Genomic DNA, 16105 nt, shown 5'->3' on the forward strand with positions numbered 1-16105 from the left:
ACCGAGGAATTTTTTGAAGAGCTGCGGTATTTCGACCGTGCAGAGGCAGCATAATCATTATTCTCTTAATTTGTGCTGGAATGAATGGCTTGCTGGATCGATGCTGTGTCTCGATGCTGATGCTGGCTCTAAATCTGGTTGTCTAGGGGTAAAAAGATGAGGTCCCGTGTTTTTTATGTGCTTTTGTTGATAAAGAACGAGCGAAACCAACAAATATGTAAACTTCAAATATTTATTACTCTGGTGGCCATCTTAATTCCACTGTCCACCAAAGACCATGACACAACATAAAGTAGTATTTCCTTTACGTGTTCTTTGCATTGTTTATCCACCTCAAACAATAACACACAAACACACTTTACCAAAGTGACATTCCGACTGCCTCTCGACCCTTCTTGCTGCTCGTATTTATAACATTGTCAAAGAACTACTAAAAAGAGATATAGTTTATAAGTCACATGTACATCTGTTATCATAATTTGTGCAGAAAAGTTATTAATTTGCATCGAGTGACATAATTTAACATGTTATTAAAATGACAGAATAATGACAGAATAATTCTTTGTTACAAAAAGGCCGTTTCTTAGAAGTTTGTCAATTGACTTCTCTAATTTGCATAAATAAGTAAATAACATGAATTATTAAGAATTACATTGGTTTTCGTCTAAAATAGGATTGATTTCGTGAATACTGAGTGAAACCGCTCCTAATGAACAAATAGGTTTCACTGGGTGAATTTTATTTAAGGAGATCCAAAATACCTAAGTTGGCCACTATTTTTCGTACTTCATATTAATTATTTAAGATGAACTTAGACATTTGCTGTATCAGTGATCAAGTGATATAAACTTTTGTGTGGGTCAGTTACTCAGTATAATTTAATGGGTTGACTGTTTATGCAGACATGTTATGTAATCATTGTTAACATACACAATAACTTTTCTATAATCATAAAAACTCGTTAAACTAGTTGAATTTGGAGGGTATCGCATACTTCGGTACAGTAAAGCCTTTAATATGTTCCGTTACAGTATTCACCGAGATTTTAATTCTAAGAAACAGTCTAGGCGAATGCCGCGATGATTCCCTAGAAAAGCCACGGTCTTCGGTAGCGAATATTTTACAGATCGCAAGAGACCCTTAGTCGACTTTCCAGGAGGACGTAATCCCTCTTCATACACCATTAAGCATCACTTACGAGATTTCTAACGAGTATGACGTGCATTAAAGTTCTCTTCATTATTTACGTAACTTACTATTGTTGTGACGTTTTCTTCTTCACTGTAATTTCTGTGCGTAAGCCTCCCAAGTAAGAAATGATTTGAAGTTGCCAGCAATTTGGAATCTTTTTAAATCAATAGTCTCACCAGGCTTCATTACTGACATCTTTCAGCACCAAAATTTAAAATTAATCTGTCAAACTTGTGGTCGTGGTACCCTGCATCTTCTCAAAGATTTTTTTGTTCACTAATAAGTAAACATTTGGATGATCTTCTGACGTTAATGTATTTACCCATGGGTTCCAGCCTTCAGCGACGTTGTTAGTGCGATGGTGGCTTCCACTGTAATCCCACATATTTCTAGAGCCACTAAGGCACAAAATAGTCATAGAAGACCTGAAACGTTTTGCTTTTAGGCGTGCTCACCTGAGTACATAGCGAGTCAGTATCCAAGATTTCCAGGGGAAAACTTGATAGGGCCGAACACCTTCTTATATGAAAGTGTAGTTCTTCATTTTACTTACGGCGGCAACACGGCCTCAACACTGAACTTGTTTCCACAGACATAGATTAAGATGAAAACTACAACACACAACCGCAGTTTCAGGAAACAAACTTCTAGTTCATTGTACAACAGCTATTTCGATCATGAGAGACGCAGGGTCCATCCAGGGACGTTGGTTTTAATTACTTACAAAATTTCGGTTTTTGTTCGCTAGCATATTGCAGGTACCTGAAATAGTTTCTCAAAGGTATAATTGCCATTTGACTGTACAGTAGGTTTTATTTCACAATCTGTATTTTGTCCTTAGGCCATTATCAAGTGTTACAAGTATTATAAACCATTAGACTTGAGTAGAACACAAGTCATCGTCAAACATGTACCTTCGGTTGTATAATTCAATTTTGTCTAAATAAATGCGATGGCATTTGTGTAATATGCTCATTTACTGGCAGTTAACATGACTCAGTTGATGTGGTTGTGGAAAAGTAAGTGACCAAATCACAGCACACTGTGATAAAATTTAAGACCTTTGATTTGGTCATCTATTTTTGCACAACCATATCAACTGGGTCATGCTAATTTAGCATATTACACAAATGTGCTCGCATTCATTCCGAGAAAATTGGTTTGTGATGTGTCGACAGAGGGGCCGACACAGTGTTATTTTGAGGGGGCCGAATAGGCACGCTATAAGCTCACCCAGAATATCGTAAAGTCTGAAACAGGACGCTCAATGAATGTTAATAAGAAAAGAACGTAATGTCGGTTTACTTAACTTTATTATCCTTGTGGTATACATCGTTCTTGTTGAGACATGCTTTGGACGATAATTATCAATTGCTATGTAAGGCTAATGGTGCCTTGCTAGGTCGTAGCCATGGACTTAGCTTAAGGCTATTCTAACTGTCTCTCGGCAAATGAGAGCAAGGCTTCGTCAGTGTAGTCGCTAGCAAAGTCGTCGTACAACTGGGGCGAGTGCTAGTCCGTCTTTCTAGACCTGCCATGTGGTGGCGCTACGTCTGCAAGTACTGACAGTGGCGACACGCGGGTCCGACTTGTACGAGGGCAGTTCAATAAGTAATGCAACACATTTTTTTTCTGAAACAGGGGTTGTTTTATTCAGCATTGAAATACACCAGGTTATTCCCCAATCTTTTAGCTACACAACACTATTTTTCAACGTAATCTCCATTCAATGCTACGGCCTTACGCCACCTTGAAATGAGGGCCTGTATGCCCGCGCGGTACCATTCCACTGGTCGATGTCGGAGCCAACGTCGTACTGCATCAATAACTTCTTCATCATCCGCGTAGTGCCTCCCACGGATTGCGTCCTTCATTGGGTCAAACATATGGAAATCCGACGGTGCGAGATCGGGGCTGTAGGGTGCATGAGGAAGAACAGTCCACTGAAGTTTTGTGAGCTTCTCTCGGGTGCGAAGACTTGTGTGAGGTCTCGCGTTGTCATGAAGAAGGAGAAGTTCGTTCAGATTTTTGTGCCTACGAACACGCTGAAGTCGTTTCTTCAATTTCTGAAGAGTAGCACAATACACTTCAGAGTTGATCGTTTGACCATGGGGAAGGACATCGAACAGAATAACCCCTCAGCGTCCCAGAAGACTGTAACCATGACTTTACCGGCTGAGGGTATGGCTTTAAACTTTTTCTTGGTAGGGGAGTGGGTGTGGCGCCACTCCATTGATTGCCGTTTTGTTTCAGGTTCGAAGTGATGAACCCATGTTTCATCGCCTGTAACAATCTTTGACAAGAAATTGTCACCCTCAGCCACATGACGAGCAAGCAATTCCGCAAAGATGGTTCTCCTTTGCTCTTTATGGTGTTCGGTTAGACAACGAGGGACCCAGCAGGAACAAACCTTTGAATATCCCAACTGGTGAACAATTGTGACAGCACTACCAACAGAGATGTCAAGTTGAGCACTGAGTTGTTTGATGGTGATCCGTCGATCATCTCGAACGAGTGTGTTCGCACGCTCCGCCATTGCAGGAGTCACAGCTGTGCACGGCCGGCCCGCACGCGGGAGATCAGACAGTCTTGCATGACCTTGCGGCGATGATGACACACGCTTTGCCCAACGACTCACCGTGCTTTTGTCCACTGCCAGATCACCGTAGACATTCTGCAAGCGCCTATGAATATCTGAGATGCCCTGGTTTTCCGCCAAAAGAAACTCGATCACTGCCCGTTGTTTGCAACGCACATCCGTTACAGACGCCATTTTAACAGCTCCGTACAGCGCTGCCACCTGTCGAAAGTCAATAAAACTACACGAGACGAAGCGGGAATGTGTGAAAATATTCCACAAGAAATTTCCGGTTTTTTCAACCAAAATTGGCCGAGAAAAAAAATGTGTTGCATTACTTATTGAACTGCCCTCGTACTAATGGACCGCGGCCGATTTAAGCTACCACCTAGCAAGTGTGGTGTCTGGCGGTGACACCACAGTTTGTATAACTGAAGATACAAGTTTTGACGATGACTTGAGTTCTACTCAAGTCTAATGATTTTTTGATATTTGTAACATTTGAAAATGGGCTAAAATCGAAATCCATATTGTGGTATAAAAACCGTTGTAGTGTCAAATGGCGGTTATATCTTTCAGAAAGTTTTATATGACTGTGACTCCATGCAAAAGTAAAACCATTAACTGTAATGGTATTTGTTTCTTCTCAAGAATCTGTAATATCGGCTTGAAGAATACAGAACTGTCCAAAGTGCTTGCTCCAAGCGGCCTTTTCCAGTCGTACGTCCGAGGTAGTGGCGGACAGACAAGTGTGTCCTGCTTCTGGAACAGCTTGTTCTGAGGAGTGTTATATCTGATATGTCTTGGGTTCCGCAGAAATATTGAAAAACATTCATTTCCTCACAAGTGTCACAAAGTCATCCCATCTACCTCCCAGTATTATAGTTCTTACGACTCGCTAATCGGTGGCTCTTTGCAACATACTGAAGTACTCGTGACTATCTCCGGGCTTTCAGAGGTCAACTCTACGGTAACTAGAAAAATTACGCACGTTAGTGGACAGAGCACCTCAGAAAGCTTTTATTCGTAGTTAAATAAAATCTGCAGGTATTATCTTAACGACTTTAACTGATGCGTACGATAGTAGAAGTACTTTTGAGAATGAGGCATATTTCTGCAAAACACTTATTGGTGTCGATGGTCCAGCAATTAAATAAAATATAAGTTGAAACTGGGAAACAATAGATTCCCACAGCACGTAATGAGTTATGAACAACAACACAGCGCGCGAGATATTCACCTCTAAACGTACTCTACTTCTTCACTGTAGAAGCCACGGAAATATCACAAGTGCGCAGGTCGGCACTCCGAAATACTTCCATCCTCCGCGACCACGCGCAACCTGCTCCACTGTCCAAGCCTTTCCGCCGACTGTGCGTCCGTCGCGCTGTACTGCCCGTGCCCAGCACTCACACTCCCGTGTCCCGTGCCGTACCGCCCTGAACTGCCACAATGCCAGAACTGCCTTCCATCCAGTCTCCCCATTCACGGGCGCTGTGATTGGCTAGAGCGGTCGCGCCATATCTCCATGCCAACGCACCCACACAGACATAATGAAACACATTCGAAGTACTGGATTTACATTGAAATAACTTGGAATTATATAAATATTCCTACGGCTGGACCATAAACACGCTATAGCACACATTATTAGATACCTAAACAAATTACATGAACGTATATCAAAGGAATAGAACAAAAGGTAGGCCAGTAGCTTAATGTCTCTGTGCTTTCTATAACACAGTAAATATTTAACCAATTTCTTCATGAACAGAATATATCGGATATAAATAAAAACATGGATGAATAAATATATTTATAAGCATGCTGCTACCGTTTTTTCGTGTAAACGTGGAGTACTTATGGTCTGACGCGATCGGTAGTAATCGGCCACTTTGACCTCCAGTAACTCATGTTCTATTCAAGTTGTTGTTGTGGTCTTCAGTCCTGAGACTGGTTTGATGCAGCTCTCCATGCTACGCTATCCTGCACAAGCTTCTTCATCTCCCAGTACTTACTACATCCTACATCCTTCTGAATCTGCTTAGTGTATTCATCTCTTGGTCTCCCTCTATGATTTTTATCCTCCATACTGCCCTCCAATGCTAAATTTGTGATCCCTTGATGCCTCAGAACATGTCCAACCAACCGGTCCCTTCTTCTTGTCAAGTTGTGCCACAAACTCCTCTTCTCCACAATTCTATTCAATACCTCCTCATTAGTTATGTGATGTACCCATCTAATCTTCAGCATTCTTCTGTAGCACCACATTTCGACAGCTTCTATTCTCTTCTCGTCCAAACTAGTTACCGTCCATGTTTCACTTCCATACATGGCTACACTCCATACAAATACTTTCGGAAACGACTTCCTGACACTTAAATCTGTGCTCGATGTTAACAAATTTCTCTTCTTCAGAAACGCTTTCCTTGCCATTGCCAGTCTACATTTTATATCTTCTCTACTTCGTCCATCATCAGTTATTTTGCTCCCCAAATAGCAAAACTCCTTTACTACTTTAAGTGTCTCATTTCCTAATCTAATTCCCTATTCGAATTACATGCCTGTAATTCATACCAATTTAGGTATACACTAATAGCTTTCTGAAGACACGGCGATCGACAAAATCGGATGAACCGTTTAGATTTTGGAAATTCGTTTCTGGGTGTTACTTGTATACTTTACCGTGAGATACTAACTAATAAAGATATTGAAAATCTGATTACAGAATCAGAATCGTCGTGCAAATAATAGTAATGTATCGCCAACTGCGACATAATCGCGTGTACAGTGATCCAATACTGTAAAATGCTTTTTTATTCCACTCTCTGATCACAAATGAATTGTTTAGACGATGACCGGTTTCAGTCCGTAATGACCATCTTCAGCTCTAAAATATATAAATATATACATCTAGTGAGCAGTGTGTCTTTTAAATTAAAACAGCAATGCGTATCACAATATACTGTCAGACACCAGGGAAATGTACAGATAAAATACGGTATAACGTACCTTTTTTACACCATGTCCTAAAGTGATACGGCCATAATGCATCGTCAAAACATATAAATATAGTCAGATTTCTCTTTGAGGTATCATGATTCATCTGGCTACAGTTAATTTCTATACGAACTGTGAAATGTCTGCCATTAAGGTCCCGCAAAGTCCGCCATCTTTGGCCCTCCCAGCGCACAACGTCACCAAGGAATTCCCAGCCTCGGTTGACCACGTGGTCCGGTCGTTGTGCGGTATCACGCGCTTGCTAACGAGCTGCGCCTTGCCAAACGGGCCGAGCGGTGGCCGCCAACTCTGAACTTAGAATATTTTCAGGGCGCCACAACTCGCCCGTATCCTCACACACTTACTGTGAAAAGCAGTTGTAATTTGTTTCCCCTGACTCGATAAGAAAACAATCGTGTAGTAACCTTCAAGCCGGCCGCGGTGGTCTAGCGGTTCAAGCGCTCAGTCCGGAACCGCGCGACTACTACGGTCGCAGGTTCGAATCCTGCCTCGGGCGTGGATGTGTGTGATGTCCTTAGGTTAGTTAGGTTTAAGTAGTTCTAAGTTCTAGGGGACTGATGACCACAGATGTTAAGTCCCATAGTGCTCAGAGCCATTTGAACCATTTGAACCAGTAACCTTCAAGAGACACGGGTATATTAATGAACAGATATATAAGTAAGTAAATAAAGTAGAAACAATAATCGGGTTTAGGACACGTAGCGCCAAAGTGAGAGTCCGCGGCAGTAGCCACTGCGTCGGCAGTTGGACTGAGCATACCGCGCACTTAGAGGCATCCAAAGTGCGTTGGAAACTTTGATCATAATCTTCACAGAAACGGTCGCATATCTACGGGTAAGCCGGGACACGTGTTCACTCATTTTGACTCCTCTTTTACTGTGCAAAGAGTCTGAGATACCGGGTTATGGCACTTGCCGTGCTCCCCTCGTGAGTGACTGGTGCAGCACCTAATTCTCAACATCCTTGTATATCTTCTTCTTCTTCTTCTTCTTGCGTTACGGCCTCTGTAGAACCACGGGTAGCCCTTTCGTGGACTGAATTTTCCTCTTCTTCTCCCAGAACCTCTTCATTCTTTCTCTTCTCCTTTCCTGCTCTTCTTCCGAGACCTTCAGTTTCCGTTTATCCTGGCGGCTCCACTGGTGACATTCTAATCTTTCCCTGTATTCTTCTCTGTCATTGATCTCCGGCATATTTGTCGGTGTATATTTGTTCCTCCAATTTTCCGTTGCTTCGATCTTGATCCCCAATTCCAACCAGTCCTTCCGAAGTTCAACAACCCACTTCGTTCCTGTCTTTCCCCTTGTCCTCCCTGTTGATTCCCACACTCTCTTCGTCATTCTGTCCATACTCATCCTAACTACATGCCCAGCAAACCTTGCCCTTTTGAGCCTGATTTCCCCAGATATTGTTCTCATGTACAATTCTTCCCTAGGTCTTCGAATCCATTTCTCTCCACCTCTTTTGGGACCTAGTATTTTTCTCAGTATTTTCCTCTCTTCTTTCTCTAGTTGCTCTGCCCCATTTCGTCCTAGTGTTATCGTCTCAGCTGCATATAATACTGCATTCCTCACTGTTGTCTTGTAGTGGCTTATCTTTGCCTCTGTGGATATATTCATTTTATTGTTTATCTCTCTCGTCATGCGGAAGGCTGACCTCATCTTCTGTATCCTCTCTGTTATTCCCTCCTTGCTCCTGTACCTTCCTGTTATAAATTCTCCCGGGTATTTAAATTTGTCCACCATTTGCACAGTGCCTTCCGGTGTTTCTCAGTTTGCAGTGATGTTTAATGTCTTTGTCTTGGGCGATCCTCAGTGCCACCTTTCTGGCTACCTTAGTTAAGTTGTCGGGTTGTGTCTTTGCGTCTTCTTCCGTCTCACTTACTATTGCTTTGTCATCTGCAAAGGCTAGGCAGTGCACTTGAGCCCCGCTGTCCTTTTTGTCTTCCACATGGGTCTTTGGTATTCCCATTTCCTCGTTTGCTGCTCTCCACTGCCTGATCACTTGGTCCAGTGCTATATTGCACAACAATGGTGAGAATCCATCTCCCTGTTTAACACCAGTCTTGATCTCAGACATTTGGATCCTCTTCTTTTCCGGATGACCCACTGTCACGGTCCACCACCACAGAATGCATCCACAGAAATACACTCCTGGAAATTGAAATAAGAACACCGTGAATTCATTGTCCCAGGAAGGGGAAACTTTATTGACACATTCCTGGGGTCAGATACATCACATGGTCACACTGACAGAACCACAGGCACATAGACACAGGCAACAGAGCATGCACAATGTCGGCACTAGTACAGTGTATACCCACCTTTCGCAGCAATGCAGGCTGCTATTCTCCCATGGAGAGATGCTGGATGTAGTCCTGTGGAACAGCTTGCCATGCCATTTCCACCTGGCGCCTCAGTTGGACCAGCGTTCGTGCTGGACGTGCAGACCGCGTGAGACGACGCTTCATCCAGTCCCAAACATGCTCAATGGGGGACAGATCCGGAGATCTTGCTGGCCAGGGTAGTTGACTTACACCTTCTAGAGCACGATGGGTGGCACGGGATACATGCGGACGTGCATTGTCCTGTTGGAACAGCAAGTTCCCTTGCCGGTCTAGGAATGGTAGAACGATGGGTTCGATGACGGTTTGGATGTACCGTGCACTATTCAGTGTCCCCTCGACGATCACCAGTGGTGTACGGCCAGTGTAGGAGATCGCTCCCCACACCATGATGCCGGGTGTTGGCCCTGTCCTGATTGTGGCGCTCACCTGCACAGCGCCAAACACGCGTACGACCATCATTGGCACCAAGGCAGAAGCGACTCTCATCGCTGAAGATGACACGTCTCCATTCGTCCCTCCATTCACGCCTGTCGCGACACCACTGGAGGCGGGCTGCACGATGTTGGGGCGTGAGCGGAAGACGGCCTAACGGTGTGCGGGACCGTAGCCCAGCTTCATGGAGACGGTTGCGAATGGTCCTCGCCGATACTCCTGGAGCAACAGTGTCCCTAATTTGCTGGGAAGTGGCGGTGCGGTCCCCTACGGCACTGCGTAGGATCCTACGGTCTCGGCGTGCATCCGTGCGTCGCTGCGGTCCGGTCCCAGGTCGACGGGCACGTGCACCTTCCGCCGACCACTGGCGACAACATCGATGTACTGTGGAGACCTCACGCCCCACGTGTTGAGCAATTCGGCGGTACGTCCACCCGGCCTCCCGCATGCCCACTATACGCCCTCGCTCAAAGTCCGTCAACTGCACATACGGTTCACGTCCACGCTGTCGCGGCATGCTACCAGTGTTAAAGACTGCGATGGAGCTCCGTATGCCACGGCAAACTGGCTGACACTGACGGCGGCGGTGCACAAATGCTGCGCAGCTAGCGCCATTCGACGGCCAACACCGCGGTTCCTGGTGTGTCTGCTGTGCCGTGCGTGTGATCATTGCTTGTACAGCCCTCTCGCAGTGTCCGGAGCAAGTATGGTGGGTCTGACACACCGGTGTCCATGTGTTCTTTTTTCCATTTCCAGGAGTGTATTTTCTCAATGTGAGGTCGACGTTTGGTACACGTTTTGACCTCGCGCTACATTCAGGTGGTCGTACGCTCCAACATTGAGAGGGTGGAGCCACTGCGACAGGAACGTCCCCGGCCTGAGTGGGTGCGTGTCTGCCCGCAGGGTGACGCGTTCCGCGACGCCAAGATCCGCGAGCTGTCCCTGCGCGACTGCGGCCTCAGCGAGCTGTCGGCGCGCGCCTTCTCCGGGCTGGAGGCGACGCTCCAGGCGCTGGACCTGTCCGCCAACAACCTGACCGAGCTGCCGCAGCAGCTGTTCCACGAGTTCGACTTCCTGCGCACGCTGTCCCTGCGCGACAACAGCATCTCGCAGGTGCGACCTGCCGAGACGCTGACCGGCTTCCAGTACTCGCTCTACCGGCTCGACCTCACCGGCAGGGACATGGGCATCACCGCCATACAGGACCTCAGGAGGTGAGCCCCGCAGCCCCCTCTCGCGCGCCGCTCAGTACGTAAGGAGTTCGAGCCAGAACCACAGCACTCCCTCTACTGACTGTGTAATAGAGTCCTGCATGACCGAGTAAGCGAGCACAAAATACGAGGTGGGGCGAGCACACCCTAACTGGATAGGCTGCCCGCACTAGTTCTAGTGACCGAGCATAAAAGCCGTGACCGAATACGTAGCACGCTACTTCAAACACATCACACGTGTCATTATCCATGTGAGTCTGCAGCCAGTACGGGCTTCTCATTTGTGGTGTCTCTCTCTCTCTCTCTCTCTCTCTCTGCAGTCATGCAGTGCGAGGAAACCAGTGCAGTAAGACGTAAGATTGAAATCAATGTTTACACATTGTAGAGACGGGAAGGTCTAAAAAGCCAAGTACGGAGCATATTTTTGGTGGTTGTAGACGAAAACAGTGCGTCTACTGGATACGTATCGTGCATAAACTGCTCCACATTATTGTGTTTCCAATCGGGAACCACTCTTTTAAAGAAACACAGTTGCAAGAAACCTCACAAAGATACAGCTCCTTCAGGAATACCGGCAGTAATAAAAAATAGTATTACAGCAAAGTGTGTTGCAATGTGTGCTAAAGATATGAGACCTTTTAATGCTGTTTGCGGTGAAGGTTTCAGAGAACTAGGCCAAGAATTAATACATCTAGGTGCGCATTATGGAAAAGTTAACGTGGCAGATGTCATGCCACATCCCTCTACTATAAGCAGACATGTCAAAGAACAAGCTGATGCAATACGAAACAGTGTCATGCCTTCTGTTATTGCGGAAGTTATTAATAAAACATGTGCTGCGATAGTTGATATGTGGACTGATTCGCATAATCAGGTGCAATATTGGACGCTTACATCTCATTACATTAACACAGATTGGTCTCTTCTGATCAATGTTTTATTTACAACAAAATTCCCGGACGTTAGGAAGACGGGAGTAAATATTATAAAAGGAAGTGCTCTGTGAATTTAGCTGTGTAACGTAGCCGTTCTTGGAAACGTTACTTTTGTATTAAAAGAAAGAGAGAGAGAGAGAGAGAGAGAGGCGTTGGATTTGTACAGTACAGAGCAGCGAGCCGTGGCGTGGCGAGGTGAGACGTCAGCGGTGACCGGTCATGCTCGGTTATCCGAGTGTCCGGAATCCGGACAACAGACATGGGGCGAGTACGTGACCGAGCCGAGTCGTATGGGGCCGGACACGAGCTGCTCGGTCACCCCGTCAACAGGCGAGCCGTGACCGGTCAAACACTGAGCGTTGCAGGACTCTACTGTGTAACACTACTGTCCGCTACTGCTATACCGTAACCTTAAAGTTGAAGGCACGTCGTGAAATAAAACTATCTTGTTAAATCATACAGTGAAGGCTTTCACGACCGGATGGTACTGTTATTGATAATTCTTCCGGGTTATATGGCCGTGGTCCATGGAATTCTTCTATTCCTAACGTTTCGTCCAATACTACGTTGGACATCCTCAGAGGTATGGCCGGTTCTGCTGAGTCCTGCCGACTGACGAGTCGGGCGTCGGAGAGCGGCCTAAATACCGAGGAAAGTGGGCGTGGTCTAGCTTGCACATAGTAGCAGAGAGAAAACTAGTCAAAGATAATGTTGTGGGTTGGCAGGAGAGCCAACACCGGCATGAGAGGAAGCCGAACTTCCTGTCATTTCTTGGTGGCGATGATAGACAGAATAGCTCCAGCTCTTTATCCATCCATCCGAGACATTGGAAAGCGCCAGGAAAAGCCTCTCTCAGAAACAACACAATACACAACTTTTACATGAGCAGTTGACAGTTTGGTAGCTCGTCCCCGACTGACTATTGGTTCCAACTTTTATACCTAGGTCATCCACAATTTGCGCACGCTACACAGTTCCATTCCCGAGGGGAACCACAACACCTTTTACATATGAAATAACTAAGAACCATAAGTGAAGGTCAGCAGTTTACATAACAGCAAACAAACATTTTAAATAAAACAGAACATTTGCATTTATTGGTAGTTCTACACAAAATTATTTAAATAATATTATTTAATTTTAAAGATAACCAAAGAGATTATATGAGGAAGACAAAAGATCATTACAGAGATTATACTTCATTACAGTATCGAATTAATCGTACACTAATTACAGAAGTTCAACGATGGGATGTTGAACAAAATAGAAAGCTAAATGAATCAACAATAGGTATGTAATATCTAAGCTATGGTGTTACAACTGGACCTAATCAGCAGCAGGAACTCAGAAGGTGGCCCTGTACTCTCTTGTTGCAAATTCTCTGGTCAGTGCGTAACCAGGTCGAGGCAAAAGTACAGAGCATCACGGTAAGAAAGCGTCTTCCAGTACACCCTCTTCCAACTGGACCTAATCGGCAGAGACATGGGTATGACTGCCGTTCAGTGCTTCAGGACTTCAGCCACATAGTCACTTGTCGGAATTTCTCTCAGGCCAATGACTAAGGAATTCAAGGTCCGTACAGAGGAACCGAATGTCGCCCGCCATAAAGACCGACGTTCAGGATTGATGGTCTGGGGTGCCATTTCTTTTCATAGCAGGACACCTTCGGTCGTCATCTCACCACCCTTACAGCGCGGCGTTACGTCGACGATATTCTACGCGCCATTCTCTCGCTCATCATGGCAACCCGTTCTGGGTTTACATTTCGGTAGGATAATGTTCGCCCGAGAGTTTCTACTCCCCGTCTTCGTCTTTACCAAACCCCACCTCGGCCGGCAAGGTGCCGGGTCTCCCCACAAATGAGAACATTTGGAGCATTAAGGGCAGGGCCCTACAACCAGCTCGGCGTTTTGAACATCTAACACCCCAATTGGACAGGATTTGGTACGATGTCGCTCAGCGATACATCAAACAACTCTATCGATCAGTGCCAAGTTGAATAACGGCTTGCATAAGGGCCAGAGACGGACCAACACATTATGGATTTGTCTGTACATGTCTATCACATATACCGATGTTCGTCCCATTCGGGTAGTTCCTTCGTTGTCTCTAGTTTTTTTTATCTTAGAGTACATTTTATATTGAAAAAGTGCTGACAGTATATCTGGAATGTTTCCAAATGATGAATTACACTCATGTTCATAATTTAAGGAATAATGCTGATACATGGTGGAAGAAACGCTCTGGTGGGCGGTTTGCGGGTTTAAATCACCTTGGGGTATGGCCATGCGGTGTATCTGACCTGCGGTCGTCGCACGGTGGCGCTGGCAGCAGTCCACATAAGCAGAGGTGTGTTGGTGCATGTCAGAGTACGGTGCAGCGAGTAAGTGTGCAGACGTTTTCAGACGTGCTAATGGGGACTGTGTGTTGAAAATGGCTCAAAGAACACATATTGATGACGTTATGAGAGGTAGAATACTAGGGCGACTGGAGACTGGTCAAACACAACAGGTCGTAGCACGGGCCCTCCGCGTGCCACAAAGTGTGATCTCAAGATTATGGAAACGATTCCAGCAGACAGGAAACGTGTCCAGGCGCCACAGTACGGGACGTACCCAGTATACAACACCACAAGAAGACCGATATCTCACCATCAGTGCCCGCAGACGGCCACGGAGTACTGCTGGAAGCCTTGCTCAGGACCTTACCGCAGCTACTGGAACAGTTGTCTCCACGCAGTCTACAGACGACTGAACGGACATGGTTTATTCGCCCGGAGACCTGAAAGGTGCATTCCTTTGACCCTTGGTCACAGGAGAGCCCGTAAAGCCTGCTGTCAAGAACAGAGTACATGGTCATTGGAACAGTGAACCCAGGTTATGTTCACAGACGAGTCCAGGTATAGTTGGAACAAAAGTGATTCTCGCCGGGTTTTCATCTGGCGTGAGCCAGGAACCACGTACCATCCCCTTAATGTCCTTGAAAGGGACCTGTATGGAGGTCGTGGTTTGATGCTGTGGGATGGGATTGTGATTGGAGCACATACACCCCTGCATGTCTTTGACAGAAGAACTGTAACAGTTCCGGTGTTGCACCAGTATGTCCGCCTTTTCAGGGGTGCAGTGGGTCCCACCTTCCTCCTGATGGATGATAACGCATGGCCCCACCGAGCTGACATCGTGGAGGAGTACCTTGAAACAGAAGATATCAGGCGAATGGAATGGTCTGCCTGTTCTTCAGACCTAAATCCCATCGAGAACGGCAGGGATGCTCCCTGTCGACGTATCGCTGCACGTCTTCAAACCCCTACGACACTTCAGGAGCTCCGACAGGCACTGGTGCAAGAATGGGAGGCTATACACCAGCAGCTGCTCGACCACCTGATCCAGACCGTTGTGCGGCCTGTGTACGTGTGTATGGTGATCATATCCCATATTGACGTCGGGGTACATGCGCAGGAAACAGTGGCGTTTTGTAGCACATGTTTTTCGGGACGGTTTTTTCAACTTATCACCAATACCGTGGACTTACAGTTCGGTGTCGCGTGTGTTCCCTATGTGCCTATGCTATTAGCGCCAGTTTTGTGTAGTGCCACGTTGTGTGGCACGACATTCTGCAATTATCCTTAATTTATGAGCATGAGTATAGATGTTTGTTGTGAGCACCTTTTCGTTTCGGTGTAAAATACTTTTGTCCGCTGATTTAAATCAGAAAAACAAAAAGTAACTGTGGTGTCACCGCCAGACACCACACTTGCTAGGTGGTAGCTTTTAAATCGGCCGCGGTCCGGTAGTATACGTCGGACCCGCGTGTCGCCACTGTCAGTAATTGCAGACCGAGCGCCGCCACATGGCAGGTCTAAAGAGACGTACTAGCACTCGCCCCAGTTGTATAGCCGACTTAGCGAGCAATGGTTCACTGACAAATACCCTCTCATTTGCCGAGACGATAGTTAGTATAGCCTTCAGCTACGTCAATTGCTACGACCTAGCAAGGCGCCATTTATCCTTTGCTATGTATCTAATGAAGCAGGAACCATCACACCGATGTATTCCAATTATGGAATAAAGTTAAGTATTACTTCAACGCCGTACTTTATTTTCTACATTAAATTACATTGACCTGTTCCAGATCTCACGCCATCCTGCGTGAGCTTAGCTTGCATTCCGGCCTCCTGTAAATACAAGGTGTTGGCACTTCTGCCAACACATCAGTAACAACGAAATATCACTTTATATTACTGGACATGACTTAAGATTCCTTGTTACATAGGTGTGAGGCAGATAAGTGCATAAAAAAAATTAAAATAAACAAAATTAATGTAGAGAATGCAAAAAGGCGATTCTTGTAAATGTGCAGAAAAAACATTGACTGGTTCTCAGTGACGGGATCT

The 16105-nt window shown here is 45.7% G+C and overlaps 1 protein-coding gene across 1 annotated transcript in view; it reads left to right on the forward strand.

Annotated features, from left to right (window-relative positions):
- The window catches only part of LOC126109392 (chaoptin), a 331789-nt gene that overhangs the window by 169207 nt on the left and 146477 nt on the right, over nt 1-16105 (forward strand). Inside the window, exon 6 of the mRNA XM_049914419.1 lies at nt 10470-10780. Coding sequence (XP_049770376.1) covers nt 10470-10780 — 311 coding nt within the window. The remainder of the gene's footprint in view (nt 1-10469; nt 10781-16105) is intronic.

Source organism: Schistocerca cancellata, chromosome 12 (genome assembly GCF_023864275.1).
Source record: "Schistocerca cancellata isolate TAMUIC-IGC-003103 chromosome 12, iqSchCanc2.1, whole genome shotgun sequence".
NCBI classification, from domain to species: Eukaryota; Metazoa; Arthropoda; class Insecta; order Orthoptera; family Acrididae; genus Schistocerca; species Schistocerca cancellata.